The sequence below is a fragment of the Chenopodium quinoa genome, unplaced genomic scaffold (genome assembly GCF_001683475.1).
Source record: "Chenopodium quinoa cultivar QQ74 unplaced genomic scaffold, ASM168347v1, whole genome shotgun sequence".
NCBI classification, from domain to species: Eukaryota; Viridiplantae; Streptophyta; class Magnoliopsida; order Caryophyllales; family Amaranthaceae; genus Chenopodium; species Chenopodium quinoa.
In genome coordinates, this window is record NW_018742951.1 from 7,056,794 (window position 1) to 7,073,384 (window position 16,591).

The window sequence follows — 16,591 nt, forward strand, 5'->3', positions numbered from 1 at the left end:
CTTTCCTCTAAACTTCAATATTCTTCTTTGATTATTCAATAATAATTTGGTTCAATTTGTTTACATGTTCCTTACCTTTTTCTAAGTTGATTTTAGCAATAGAAATTGAATTTGGAGCATAAAAATGGCTAGAACTTTAGTACTAATGGTTGCACTACATGGCACATAATTGCAACCTTCTCCCAACCCCCAAAACATAAGGGGTTCCGGAAATCTACCACATCTTGTAAACGATTGTATGAGATTATTAAGGCGAAAAGGAAACATATTATCAAAATCAAGATCCGACTGATAGAAGTAGCTGACCACACTGAGAACAGATGAGTTGCGCAACTTCGGCTGATTATTGTCAGCTAATGTATATAGTAGGATGATTGAGGAAGTTCACACTACATAAATATAATCACTAAAAAAATTGAGAAATGGCAAACTTTTGTACACATTATCAAGTATGACAAACCATTCTTAAGAAAATGCAACAAAATCACCGTTGCTTGATAGCACCAAATAATTCTTCAAACGACCGTTTAGGAGCATCTAGACTAGCAATTATCTCTACTACTTTGTAAGAAGCCTCGGGATGATTTAATGCCTCAACAGCAACTTCAGCTACCTGATCCCTTGATATACTGCCTCCAGAAAGAGTATCCTATCAGAGTACAAGAATATAAACACGTAAGTTCTTGGCAATTGCACAAATGTACAGTAGAAGGCAGAAATAACGAAATAAGGCAGTCACCTCTGGCTCCATGATTATGTTTCCAGAAGGAGGATCATTTTTCAATCCACCAGGCCGTACAATTGTGTAGTTTATGCCAGATTTCCGGATGTAATTCTCAGCCTGTAGCTTTGCAACTAATACAAGTCCAAATACATTAAGAAAGATGTAGGCTGGATTAAGCAACTGCCCCATTGCAGCACCATTGACTAAGATGGAACTAATAAGAATAAATCTCTTGACACCACGCTTGCGACATGCTTCAACAAGATTGAGGGTTCCATAATAATCCACCTGCACGAAGAATGAGATTAAATAGAACAATTACATCATAGCACAAACATGATATAAGTGGATGTGTATGATCAAAGAGACGCAAAATAAAGGTGGTGGCTAAGAGGAAGAAACAGAATGGAACAACTGGTCAGTTCAAAACCATATATTGAACAGATCAACAGAGATATAGGGCAAGTCATTACTCCATAGCGATAATCTATTTTGATGATTGAACACACCAATAAAATTATATCAGTAAACATTATATTGCATTTTCCAGAAGTCACAAATAACAGCAACAGGCTGCGCTTATTGATGTCAATTGTCAATCAATCATTCAAACTTGAAAGAGTGACATAGTATACAACTGTTCTACAAGGAGCACACAGTGTTTAGTTAACAAATTTAATGATAAGACAATCAAGCTCACAGTCACTATTTTCCAAATTTAATATTCATATAGCTCTTCAATAAGAAGGGTAACACTTTGCACCAAAAAATAAAAATAAAAAATAAATTAAGGATAGCACTTTATTCGTGCTACTTAATAACAGTAGAAGCTACATATGAAGATTTTCTTACCTTCCATGGAGCCAATGGATCCCAAGAGCGTTGGAATCCAGTTGCACATATTAAAGCCTCTGAGTCATCACTTATGGCTTCAGCTAACTTGTCTGAACCCTCAGTAACATCTGCTTTAACCTGCAAACAAATTATAGGCCTCAAATTTAAAAAGATGATCCAACTAATTTTGCTTCAAATTAAAAACTTATACCTCCATTCTGGAATATATGTATTTCACTTTCAGTTTAAAAGAGTCTTCCAACCACATGAATTGTAGTAACAGCTATGTTACTTGGATACGGGTACTCTAGTCATACTTGAGTACATGTCCAAGTGTCAAGTTCAGCTAATTAACAAATAAATTCATGAATTTTGTCCTAAATAAAGTGGAAAGTATCCATAACTACATCCAAGCGTTTTTGACACAGATGCTTAAGGTGAAATGATGACCCAAGTTTTACATTACTAATAATAGCTGGTAAGCAGTGATAGGGAGGTTGAAAAGTAGAGTTATGTTGGCTATACGGGGGTCGATGACTTTTGTAGCCTTCTTTGTGACTTTGATCCTGAGACCCGCATACACTTCTTCTTTGCATGCTTATGATGCAAGAAACAGCCTCTACGCTCTTAGATTATAGATTCACGAAGTCTGTTTGTTGTCTTGGATACTCTTGCTGTGGCTGATATGTAATTTGGTGGTGCAGGAACCTTGCCTACTGGGAAAATATAAAGTTTCGAGTGGACCTTAGAATCTTTTGGTGCAAAGAGTGGACCTTAATGTGAAATTGATAAAAGATTCTGAGGGGGGCAAAATCAACATACACCATCTTGCCTAAGAAGACTTCTTTAGTTGATAGTTTATTAGGATTGGTCTGCAAAGGTTATTTACATAAATTTTGAGTTGTATCTGGTTGATACCTGCTGTAGTTGGTATTTGTAAGTTAGCTCTGCCGCTGTCTTGGATTTGGTACTCTGTTGGCTAGAACTGTTATGTAATAGTACCATGGTCAGCATTCTCGAGGGAAATGGCTTTAGGCTCACCGTAAGTCAAGTCCCTTTTACTTTTCTAAAGATGTGCCCCTCGTTTGGGTAAAGACAACTCATTTTCATTGGAAAAATTAAGCAAAACATACGGTTCAGTTGATATAGGGTAACTTTTGCTCCGAATTAATCCAATCTTCATCCCCTAAAATCCTAAATACTCCTTACTAAATCACATCATGGGAAAATCGACTTTCACTTTGCGATGTAGGGAAATTTAATCATCACAGCTACATCTTTCCAGTTGAATACAACTAATAAAAATTCTCTTAATTCATTAACTAAATGGTCTAAATCACCATGTTCATGCCACTGCCAATAAATAGGTTTACTATTTTTATCCTAAAGATTTGATATAGGACTTTTCTTACAAAATTACACGTAAATTCATTCCCATAACCGTTTTCCAAACGTGCAGTAAGGCCACAACATTATATATACCCTTGAATACTTTACGAAGCCATCAAATGCACTAGCTATCAACCACTTATCATTGAATAACACATATATTGCTCATCAAGTAGCCATAATAATTAATAATAGTAATAAATTTCTCAAAACCACATACAAAGATTTCATTTCTTACTAAAGTTGTGATGTAGTATGGTATACTCACAATTTGAAGGGCAGAATTAGTCGAAAAGGCGGTTTTCGCCTTCTCAATGTCACGAACTCCAGCCTTGACAGAGTAACCCTTAGCCAACAACTGCTCCACAATTCTTTTCCCAGTGCTCCCAGTAGCTCCTGCTACAAATATCTTCTTCTGGGTACTCCCTCCCACTTCTCCAACCTCCTTTATTTCACTTTCTTCCATCTAAAATAGAACACATAACACAAAATTTGTCAAAATTCAGTTCATTATGTCAATTTAACAGGTTTTAAAGCATCTGGGCTTTCCTGAATCTTGAATTACAGTACGTTTCATGAAGCAATTAAGCACAATGTCAAATAATCAATTGATTATATCAATATTATAAGAATTTAAGCAAATGGGTGTTTCTGAAACTTAAATTTTGAGCTGAATTCTTGAAGAAAATAAGCATGATGTCAAATAATTAGTTGATAATATCAATAAATTAGGAATAATAGCATGTTTCTAGAAATTTGTAAATTACCTTGGTAGCTTTGACAGAAAATGAAATTGGGTGGATTTTGTAGAGTGGAAAATTTGGGGTGATGGATTTGGAAAGTGAAAGAGAAAGGGGGTGAAAGATACAAGTTTTAGTGAGGAAGATGGCCATGGAATTTGGGGTGCTACGCAATCCAACAGCCACCAGTTAAGCTTCATTGCACATTTGCACCCTTCATCTCCTCATGTATTGGCGTATTGCCACGTACCACGGCAATCAAGCTAGGCTTATTCTTCCCAATAGTTAGTTACGTTAGACATTGGACACGGGTGCGCAAACCATTGTGCACTTGAACCAAAAACATTATCCCAAAACATACAGTAACAGCTAAAATTGTTGGGGATTTTAGTAATTAACAAGGGTTACAACGATAAATGAAAATGAACAACACTAATTTTCGAGGCGTGAACGAGATCACTTTCCTAAAATTATAATTTCGATTCTATATTATAATCGAGTATCTCAAAAATCACTTAGGAGATACAACGAAAAACAATTACAATTACTTATAGGATAATTGTAATTCAATGTAACCAAGTGTTTGTAATTTGTGATGATAAACAATGAACATAAACTTGCAAAGAACAATAAAGAGAATGAGTGAAAGCTTATTTCTTGATTGTGTTATCAATATATATATATATATAGTGTCAGGATCCAGTGAGAACCACCCTCTATGTGAGAACTCATTCCTTATGTGAGGACAAATATCAGCCATTAGATTGTATTAAATCCATCAGCTGAGATTAATGTAATTTGCAACATAACAAAACCCACCCAAACCCAACATCACACATAACCTCTTTTTCTCTCTAGAAAAAATTAGCTAACTTATTTCTCTCTCTCCAAAGTTAAAGGAGAAACATCAATGGTTTGAAGCTTCAAGGATCGATCATTTCTCTCTCCTCTTGTTCACTTACACATAATTTTGGTAAGTAATTTTCAAATATCATGCCCTTAATTTTGGTTTTTCATTATAATTTTCGAATTGAATTATCTCAATTTAGTATTTTCATCAAAAATTTCGAATTTGATGTTCTAATTATCAAATTTTGGTGTTCTGGAAAATTTCAAATTTGAATGCTCTTATTTTCGTGGTGGGGAGGGCTGGGGTGGCGTTTTTAAGGGGTTAGGCAAGGTTGGGGTTGGGTGTTTCGGGGTGTGGGAAGGCTGAAATGAATCGATTTGGGGTGAGGATAGGTTGGGGTGGGGTGTTTCGACGGTGCGAGTGGCTGGGATAGGCTGTTTCAGGGGTGGGCGTGGCTGGGGTTTTGTGTTTCGGTGGTGGAGGTGGTGGGGGTGGGTTGTTTTAGAGATGGGCATGGCTGGCTCTAGTGTTTCAAGATCGTGGGTGGGAGTGGCTGGTTGCAGGGGGAGGGGTAGGTTGCCCTGATAACCTTTTATTTTTATGGCATTCAGTTGGTTCTACAAGTTCTTTTAGCAGGAGTATTGCGGTGTATATGCATCTTCATTCCCTTCCTTGCATTTCAAGCTTATGGCTATTATAATGTCTGTCATGGACGCAATCCAAATGAAATGAGGCCTTGGTGCAAAGCAAAGATTCCTTTGTAATATGGTTTTATCCAGAGTCATTACTGGTATGCAATCTCTCTTTGCCAACAATTTTCACTGATAATGCAGTCAACCTATGCTTTGTTGTTCCATTGTGTTGGATCTTGGATGATTTTTTGTATTCCACATTGTTTATTATTATAAGGTCATCATCAGTATGTATGATCCACTGAACAACTATATTGATGCCATGACATATGGAGCTATATTACAGACTTTCTTTGGTGGGTTACCCATGTTATGTTTTGCCTAAGGATTCACCTCAAGCTTCAAAATTTCCGAAAAGTGCTCATATTTATAAAAATGTGATCTGAGAGGACTGGAAGTATGGGACTGATTCATGGATTGACTGCCTTTGACAGTTATAGTCATTGCATGGTAAAAGTTTAATAAGGTCATAGGCATGTAGTTTATCTTTCGTCCCACCTTAATTGTCTTGAATCGTTCCTTGTTGTAGGGGTTTTGGCCTTTTGCAGTATATCCAATATAAGCAGCTACCAAATTTTCTGCTTGCATTTCCTGTGCTATCTTTGGCATTTTGCTCAATTATTTCTTACTTGAAAGCTGATCCAAAGAACTTCTTTCACTTGGTTTTGGAGCTACATTAAAAAAAAATAAAAAAAAATTATTTGCACATTTGATAAATGAGAAAAAATTATTTGCACATTTGACAAATGAGCAAAAAATTATTTGCTCATTTGACAATTGAACAAAAAATTATTTGCTCTTTTGACTAATGAACAAAAAATTATTTGATCATTTGACAAATGATAAAAAATTTGCTCATAAAAAATGTGTTGTGTTACATGTGTATATGTAGGGGCTTGCAAGAGAGTTTGATTCTTGGTCAGTGAGGGTCAAGTGTGTTCATGTGCTGTGTGCGTATCGTGTAGATGTTGCGACTATTGGGCTGTTTTGGTATGCGTGTGAGGCTACAAGAAGTTTGCTCTAATGTGGCTGCACTTTGGGCAGCGAGTGCAGATGCTATAGGAGGGCTTTAGAGTGTTAAAAGAGTGTGTTAAGTGCAAAACAGGTGGCTGGTTGTTGCGCCTGTTTGATGAGTTGCCTAGTTTGTAAAGTTGTGTGTTGCATACATAAAACAATTGACATAACAATAAGATATGATTTAGTAATTTATATTAACCAAAAGGAAAAGAACAAGTAAAAAGTAAAAGTGAATGAGCTGAAGATTTGAACATAGGAAGAAAGTTTAGAACATGAGAATAAAAAATTAGAACATTGGGTTAAGAGTTTCGTCCAAGATCTTGTGAGAGCTTGTGGTGCCATGAGGTGTTGGGGTGTCGACTTTGGTTTGAATTTCAGGCTTATTGCCTTGCCTCCTAACTTTAGGAAATCTCAAAGTATAAGAATAAAATTTAGAACATAAAGAAAGCTCACAGTATAAGAATAAAATTCAGAACATAGAAAATGATTTAAAACATATGATAAAACCTATTAGCTCAATTGGTAGAGCACTATGCAAATGCATAAGGGATGTAGGTTCAATTCCTACATAGGTTATCTTTATAAACAAAATTAATTTTAAAAATTAAAAAAAAAAATTAAATTCGTACTAAATTATATGAGCAAAAAAATGGTTTGAAATGATTTATAACTATAAAAACTTTGTTACAATTAAACTCTCATACAAACTTGTGTCTCCACATTATATAAATGAACCTACGTGGGATTTGAACTCATATCTTTTGTGCATTTGCACAATGCTCTACCCTTGAGCTAGTAGGCTAATGTATTTAAAACATTCAAACATACTCACAAATGAGCATTACTTTTTGACAAAATGAGCAAGAATCATTTGCTCATTTGACAAATAAGCATTAAATAGTTTGCTCTTTTGACAAAGGAGCATTGAATTTTTTTGCTCATTTGACAAATTAATGCTCTGATGAAGCTAGATAGGCTCTGATGATCAAAATTGTTTAGTTTGTGCTGATGCAAATGAGACTCGATCTTAGGCAGTTGAAACAAATGATATTTGCTTGTAACTTTGTGAGTAGTATATGATATGTTGTGATAAAGTAGTATGTTGTGTTTACTCTTACTATTATACCAGCTAAGAGCATGATTTTGATCTCTTTTCAGAGACTCAACAAGGAGTCAGGATGCAAGAGGACAAAAGCAACTTATATCAACTTTTATAGCAGAGAAAGTCCTAGAATCAGATGGATACATGTCCAAATTCTAAAGGTAACACGCAAGAAAAAGTCCTAGAATCAGACTTAAACATTTGCAGATTCTAATTACAATACACCAGAGAAAGTCCTAGAGACAAATAGATACATTTCCAAACATGAAAATACACTCATCAGTAAAAAAATACTTGGGTACTCGTTTACTTTATTTGTTCATTTGTCAAATGAGCAAATAATTGTTTGCTCATTTTTTCTCATTTGATAAATGAGCAAAAAAGTATTTGCTCATTTGATAAATGAGCAAACAATAATTTGCACATTTTTGCTCATTTGTAAAATGAGTAAATAGTTTGTTGCTCATTTGTCCAATGAGCAAACATTTCCTTAATAATTCATTAAATCAGCAAGCATTTCTTTGCTCATTTGTCAAATGAGCAAATAATTAGTTACTCATTTGGAAAATAAGCAAACATTTCTTTGATCATTTGGGAAAATAAGCAAATAGTTAGAAGCCCACATGATGAGCAGCCACTACATGTGAACCCATAGACGTAGCAAAATATATAAGTAGACTGTAGAAGCCCTCCTAACACGAAATAGGATAGCTTACATAAACTGCAGTAAACATTTTACATTGACCATGAGAGATCAAGATTAACAAAATCAGCCCCACCTTTCCTGCCAAAATTTTGGATTCTCCTAGTTTAAGCAGGTGTTGCTAATATAGAGAATGAATGAAACAAACCTTATGAGATCTAAATGAACTTTTGACTTGAAAAAATCAAGGATTGCAACAGAAACGTAAAAGTACAAACACCCACAGCAGCTCCCCTGTTGAAACTACCTATCTGGTTGTGCCTAACCTCGCTTTAGTTGTTGACCGACTAATTTTACAAGATCTATTGTAGTCCATATACTTCAGATCACACACAAGCAAAAAGGAATAACTGAATAAAAGTCTTCAGCAAGAACTTCAAATTATAACTTGATAATTGCACAGCACATCTAAATCACACTAGTTCACCATGTATTACAGCAATATATGACTGCAAGTTCACCAAGAATACCAAAATCTACACCAGTTGCAAAGGAAGATTTACAGGGGAGATAAGCAAGTGAGAGACATCATAGTTGGTTAACTAAAATAGACTACAGGGTCCAAATCAAACAGTTATTGCCATAAGATTATCTTTATTCACCGAAATAGAGTACACAAAGTCATATAACATAAACATACCCCATGTCAATGCGCTAATAATAGGTTTCACAAATAAAAACACGGACATTTGCAAGAAACTCATCCCTTAGTGGAATAGTAGTATAATTACCTTCTTCAACTCGTTTTCTAGGCCACGTATCATTTAGTATGACCTGAAAATAAAAAAGAGTAGAAATTGAGAAGTGCGAACATTACATAAATAAGAGCAGTGAGCAGTCCCAAAACAAGTTAAGTCAAATAATGCTTGTATATCAAAAGTTGAAACAATGTTTATAACTACTACATCAAGCTATGGTGAACATGGACGTGAACACGAAAACTCAAGTTCAGAAGTACTCCATTACCTGTGCTCATGAAGAAATCTAAGATCACAACAAAAATTATAACAAGGGCCAAAAGCATTAACAAACATGCAAAAATTACATACCATCTTCTGAAACTTATGCTTAGACGTGCAAAAATAGGAAGAGAGGGGGAGGGAGGAGAATTGAGAAAAAGAAACTGAAAAAATCCACAAAGGAATGTGCAGCATATGAGCAAAAATTTAAGTCCAAGAGTAAGAAGAAAATTACTTCTTCGAATTCCCTCAACTTCTGTTGTGCCTCCTCAAAGTAATAGTTGACATAAAAGTCCCCCCCCCCCAATTTAAAAAAAATCCCAGATTTTAATTGTTTTCAAATCACAAAAGAATACAACTACTCTCAACAACCCCCAATTTGAACCATATACGCACTTCAGAAGTTCAGATCATCTACACAGCAAGCTTAAGCAACAAAATTATAGCCTCAATCAATTTCTTGCAATTATACTCAGATTTAGAGCTATGAAATATTCACATTCATATCCAACACCAGAAAACAAAAACACAAAAAACAAAAATGAAAGAAAAATGAAAAAAAAATTAGTGAGGCATTTCGTCGAATACCTTGTAAGCAGTCACAATTCTCAGCTTCTTTGTGTAAAACATCAAGAACATAATAACAAAGATAAAAAGAGAAACCTCCAGAATTCTTCAACAGTAGAGAAAGTATAAATGGGTCGAATAGAGTTACCCTAAGCAGCTTGTTTCGATTTAGCAGTAAGATTATCGAACCAAAAAGTCCAAGCATTCTCAAGAGGATGAGTTGTTGCTATTGATTTGCTTGGTTTTTCGACGTTTGAGTTGTCGTCGATAATCTCGCCTTCCTCCAAATCATCATCGTCTTTTCTCTGGTCTTCAATCTCAGTTGCCGCCATTGATTTCTCAAGCTCTTCTACTGCCATAGTTTTGCTTCTTTCTCTAACCGTTGGATGAACTTGAACGAGGAGAGAGAAAATTGTGCGTGAAAGAGGAAGGAGGAGAGAGAAAAAACGCATTTGATCGGGATTGATTGTGACCGTTGGATGTAATTGATCCAACGGTTATAATGAGTCATCACATATAAAAGGGTTCTCACATAAGGGATGTGGTCTCATATGATCTCATTTCTCTCTCTCTATATATATATATATATGTGTGTGTGTGTGTGTGTGTGTGTGTGTGTGTGTGTGTTTTAATTGCCAGAAGAACCCTCACGCCCTATCGAGAGAGCGTGATACATCAAACTTAGAAATCTGGGTGCTTCTCACACCCGACTAGACAGAGGCTCGTCGTGTCAGGCGATGCTATAGCGAGTTCGTTTCTATCTTTGTCCTCACGCCCGACCAAACGGAACTAGCCCTGACCGGGCGGCAGAGCAGCAATTTCCTAGCTTGCTCTCGAATCTGGTCGGGTGGGCATGGCCCGATTGGACGATTGTTCTCCCCTCTTTACCGAGTTAAACTTGATCTATTACTTCGCTTTACTTAATTAAACTCACCATTACCATGTCAATCAAGCTTAGCAAACATAAATTATATCTCCATACTCTAATAAGTTATTCTACAAAAAATAAAATGTCTTTTCATTTTCATTATGAAGTTCTCATTATTAGGGGTTCCGACCCACACGACGTAGCTACTTCTTTGGAATTTTAATTATTTTGTAATTGGTTATAATGGCTAATGCCTTTTTAATGGTATTTTATTATGGCCATGTTTGGTGAAAAGTTGAAAAAGATTGGGTTAGTTGATTTTAAGTAGTTGATTGTATTAACTAATTTAATTAACTTATCTTATTAGCTAAGTGTATAAAAGTGTATGGTACATAGCTGACTATTTAAAGTTGTTTGAGTATGTGAAATGACCAGTAAACTAATTGTGGGGGTTGATAGTTGAGATAAGATTTTAAATAAAATGGGGGGGGGTGGTATAAGTGTCATTTCATCTTAAGATATTGAATAAGCTAATGTTTTAAGAGCTTTTTGAAAAAAGAGCTTATTTAATTAGTGGAATAAGCTCTTTAAATAAGCTTTCCACCCAAAACTTTAAATTAGTTTATTTATTTAATACTTCATATTCAATAAACTAATGTTGTTCAAATAAGCTATTTACTAAACACATCCTATAATATGTTTTGGATATTATGTAACTGTATAATGTTTTAGTTATAAAGTTCTAGTAATCTAAATGTATGATTATATATTAAGTACTCATGAAGAGAAATAAGCTAAACACTGCATAACACAAAAGGGAGAGAATAAAAGATTTATATGAAATAGCTTTGAATATAATTGAAATTAATACAACTTTAATTTTAATGAAATAAACATTACTTAAGCGAGGTTACAATCTTTTTTATTTATTTATTTTTTATTTTTTTTAAAATATAATACGAGTAATAGGAAAAAGAAAAGAGCTTCTTAAACTTTTCAAACATAAACCATAAATCTAATTTTTCAATTATAACTTTTCTGATTGAGTATAAAAAATATTCCTAGGCCTCAACCATCAGCTTAAATTTTTGGTCAAGTTGGTCCTTTAACATGGTATTAGAGCCAGGTATCAGATCTAGCATGACACAAACGTCACGGGTTCGAATCTCATCCACCCCTTTTTTCAAAGTGGTATATTTCGCGCAGGGTATGCGGAGGGCCCATGCTGCTGTAAACATCTAAAAATGTCTCCCCAAAACCAAACCCGATGATGAACAACCTTTCACCGCCCCATTATTGGTCGGGTCGAGTATTTAATTCTCATTACCCGGTCTTATCTTTTTACGCGTTTTGACCATTAGAAATGATAGAATTAGGTACCCAGCCACGTCACAATTACCGTGCCACGGTATTTTTACCGTGCATAGCAATTTGTACCGTGCCACGACACCCTTTTCCGTGCTATGGTGGTTAATTCTTCTGCGGCGCTTCATTTCTTGGGTTCCGAACTGCATCCCTCACATTTCTTCTATAAATACGAGGCTGATTTAACAGTTTCGGGGCACCAACTCACATTCTCCTTTCTTTCTCTCACATTCTAAGCCTTAGACCAACACACATACTCTATTTCTCTCTTATGCTCTAGCCTAAATACTTGCCTTCCTTATTCTCACAATTCATCCCTTAAGCACTCTCCGGAGTATGTACTTTACCCGAAATTCTATTTTTTACTTAAACCAAGGCGTGAAAGGTAGAACTGTTTGAGGGTTTGGCCCCAAATCAACTTTACTTTCATTTGATTTAATTTCCATTTTATTATTTATTTTCCTTGAAGTTACTAACGTGTTTATAGTTTTATAGTTGCAAGCAAACACAATCAAAGAATACTTTTGACAATAAGAATCGAGTAGAGGCCAATACGTGCGAATGTGACTCCATGACTCACTTCGTACCATAATCCCCGATCCTCCTTTTGTGGTTTCGAACCACAACCCTAACCCACCCAAATCCATATCTACCACCAAAACCCACCAAAACCAAACCCAGATCTACAACCCTATCCCTAACCCTAACCAATCCAGATCTACAACCCCAAACCCACCTAAATCAAACCTAGATCTACAACCCTAACTCTAACCAATCCGGCCGAACCACCCATCATAAGAGAAACATCCCACCACCCACCCTAACGAACTAGACCCACCATCTGAACCCACCACCCACCTAAAACCATCCACCACGACCGTCGAAAACCACAACCACAACCCAAAAATTAACCAAAAAAAAAAAACAAAACTAAAACAAGAAAACATACCTTTAAAACCAAAATTGGCTTTAAATTTCACCTAAAACTTGGTCAATAAGGCCAAATTCAACCAAGAAAACTTTAGATCTAGAGTTTTCTTGGTCGAAATTGATCATAAAAACTATAAAAATTGAAATGGCATAGAAGGCAGAGCTAGGAGGCAGCGAGGGTGGCGGTGGGGCAGTGGCGTCCAGCGGCGATAGAGGATGAGAGAAAAGGAAAAGGAGGAGGATAAGAAAAAGATCGAGAAAAGGAGGAGAAATGAGGAGAAGCAGAAGAGAGAATAAATGAGGAGAAAGAGAAGAACAAGATCGAGAAGAGAGAAGGAGAAGATCAGGAGGAAGAAGAAGAAAAATGAGGAGAAGAAAGAGAAATAGAGAAGAAAGTGAAATGAAGGGGAAAAGGGGGCGCCCGATGATGTAGGGTTTTGGTCTTTTTTATTTATTTATTTTTAATGTTAAATCCGTTGGAACTCGTTAAAATTCCGTTGAAAATTTCCGACGGAATTTAAATCCATTGGAAATTCCGACTTTTCCGACGGATTTTCGTGTCCGTCGGAACATATCCGTCGAAAATTGAGCTTTTTCTTGTCGTGTGATCTTCTTTCAGGTGCTAGATTTTGTATAGGTCCAATGGGAGTGATCAATCCTTTGGCATGGAGACGATTGAAGGCGGTGTCATAGTTCATGCCGATAGAAGTGAACTCTTTCCTTTGTTGCCTTCTTGGTCCTTGATTTTCCATTGCTAAGACATCGTTAAGATCGTAGGTGCTAACATTGTTACTAGAGTGGGTGGGTTTGGAAGAAGAAGGATTGTCGTTCTTCTTTCCTTTCCAGCCACTGTTGTTACTATTGTTAGCAGCTTACGACTTTATAAGGTCATCTTCAATTTCAATGCCTATGTTATAAACATCTTTGAAAGTGTTCAAATTACATTGATACTTTAGGTGCTTTTGGTATTTCTCTTGAAGATTTTTAATGAACATTCTCACGGATTCTTTTTCATTTGGAACTTCAATCACTATGGCAGAAGTTTCTTTCCACCCGTTGTAAAGTGCAGTAAAGCTCTCATTCTCATTTTGCTTAACCATTTCAAGATCATTATGATCAGTTTTCACTTTGACATTACATTTGTACCTGTCAATGAAAGCATGTGTAATATTGTCCCAAGTAGCAATTTTCTCAGAACCTGTAGAGAAGAGCCATTGTCGGCATACGGGTTTTAAAGAAAGAGAGAAAAGTGAGGGGAAGATTTTCTTATTAATCCCCTTAATTTTCATGATTGCTTCAAAACCCTTTAAATGAAAGTAAGGATTGTTAGTGGCTTTGAACTTAGGGATGTTAGTGGCTGATAACTTGTGCGGAAGAAGTTCTTTAGCCAGTGAGATTCCCTTAGAGCTTTGGCCGAGGTACTTATAGTCATTGGATACTTGACTTAGGCTCTCTTCGATGGGCTTGATTGTCTCAGGTGGAACATATTTGTCAGGGTGTTCGGCCTTCTCCATTCGAGTGGTGAGTCCTTTGACCAGTTCAACAAGACCATCCACGGTCTTTTGGAGTTTGTCAACATCTTCTTGTTTGGCCGCCATTTTCCTCTTTCTTCGAACCGTGTTATGGAAAAAGATTACTTGTACGTAGGTCTTATCTCGAACTAAGAACCCTTCTTTCCTCGACCAAACGCTGTAAAAATTAAACCATTGACTCTTTTAATGACTTGACTCTAATTGACTCGTACTTCTTGGGGGTGAAAAAGCAAACAATGGGTGCATATTTTGTGGGAATCAAGTAGCAATGATAAGGTTTTCAAGCAATATAGTTTATGTTGGGAGGATACCATCCGACTTACCCCCCTAAAAACAAGACGGAAAACAACGCATGCAAGACTCTAAGCATGGTCATGGTGTGAAAAGAAGGCATGTACAAATTGTGTGCAAAGACTCGTGAGTGAAAGTGATATTTACAAGACTCGTGTAATGACCATGGGACTAGACACGTGGTTAAACAAGACCAGGGAAAGACCTAGTATGGGTAGTAAATTGGTTGATTGTAACGGTGGGACTCAATGCGAAGACTTGGAAAGAAGTAGCCGAACCATCACACAGCGATATAACCATCGCATGACGTTGGTCCCATCGCGATGCGCCAATTTTTGATGCGCCGCGTTGGGAGCCCTTGTCCTGCGCTACAGATTAAAGTGGCGCACCATCACTGGAAGGTCACCGCAATCTGTCTTCAGCCATCCTTTCAAAGGTTTAAACCTATAGTCTTCTAGGTCGAGGATATTTATTCGTTAGGTTTAAATTAATTAACCATATTAATAAAGCAAAGTCCTTTTAGTCCTTGTTAGTAAGTTTAGACTATTGTACAAGAAACAAGTTAACACAAGGCTTAGTTTAATCACAAACCAAGGATGCACAAGTAGTCAAGTAGTCACAATATGATGCAATGAGTTTGCCACCTAACCATGGCTCTAGTTCTCTATTATCAAGGATTATGGTGTCCAAAAGGGTCCATGGTTAAGAGACCGAATGCATCGCACGGAAGCCTTACCTTAGAAGGGTTGGCGCGATGGACGTGACTCCGCGAGTTAGACTCAACTCCATGGTTTGGTGAATTCAACAAACTCGGATGCACCCATTATTGCACAGAGCATTTTTAGGGTGGACGGAGCGTGAATTCTTAAGGGCTAAAACCATAAGTAAAACACATATGAGTTCGGAAAAGTAAAAAAAACTTAATCAGGAAGTAATATCGTCGAAACGGTACTAGAATCGAGCAAAACAGGAAGACAGAAAAATGACGCAAAATCATCAGAATCTGTCGTTGGAAAACAGTAACCATTGTCTGGCGAAAGCTCTGTCGCGCAGCGTTGGTTATTGTCGCCATGCGACAGTTCTGATGCTCTACGGCAGTTTCGATTTTCGGTGTTTTTTCTGACTTTTCGCAGCGTCTTTTCGATTTTAGATGTGAAAAATATTTCTGGTCTTTCCTACGTGTATGTCCTATGTTTTTGACGCATTACGGATGGTCTTTCCAATGCGTACCTTTTTATGCTTATGCCACAATGTTAAAAATTACGCACATGAATATCAAGAATCTTTCAAGTCTCATCCACTCATTCTAATTAATTGCTAAATAAATTTAGGAATTAATTTAGAAATCCTCCCCAGTGGAGTCGCCAGAAACTGTAGGGAATTTTCATCGCACCACATGTGGCTCATGTTTTTAAGCATGGCGGTGTTCCAAGGAAAAGAAGCTAGAGAAAAAGAGTCAACAACAAGTTTTAGGAACTTGTAAACCGTTCACGAGTGTGAAGGTTACACCCCATTCACAATCACAGAGATTTCTAACTCCATAGTGGTCCGGAACCATGATTGGATGTTCAGGGATAATGGTACGAATTTGACCTAAGAGAAGTCAAACCTGCCCTAAATAGGCCTCTACTTGATTCTTTTGATATTCAAGCGTGCTTTTCAATCAACATACATACATCGAATCATTCGTAAACCTGTTTAATATATGTTGGTTGATTATTAATGCACAATCAAATCTACTATTGGTGATCACTTGAATTAAGGTCATATTAGCCTAAATCAAATTATTAATTATCTTATTAGACGTGATTTCAAGTACAAATTCCCTTTAAACCTGTAAAAAGGGGCGTGATTAAGCAATAACAATAAATCATGAATAATCAAGCAACATATGATTAATACAATAATCATCATAAGAACATCATCAAAACATCGTTAGTAGTAAGATCCTAGGCATGATATACTAAACAGATTAATAACAAGTCCTAGCATGTCACTAATAATAAAATCAAAACGTTATCCTAAACA

General features: G+C 36.3%; 1 protein-coding gene across 1 annotated transcript; it reads right to left on the bottom strand.

Annotated features, from left to right (window-relative positions):
* Positions 1 to 222: 222 nt before the first annotated feature.
* LOC110728598 (uncharacterized protein At2g34460, chloroplastic-like) lies at positions 223 to 3,949 on the bottom strand. Its single transcript, XM_021908236.1, has 5 exons — positions 3,715 to 3,949; positions 3,216 to 3,413; positions 1,577 to 1,696; positions 740 to 1,012; positions 223 to 649 (listed from the first exon to the last, which is right to left on the bottom strand). Exons 1-5 carry the CDS (start codon positions 3,838 to 3,840, stop codon positions 485 to 487), a joined length of 882 nt encoding a protein of 293 aa, XP_021763928.1. The 5' UTR covers positions 3,841 to 3,949; the 3' UTR covers positions 223 to 484.
* Between the last annotated feature and the right edge of the window lie 12,642 nt (positions 3,950 to 16,591).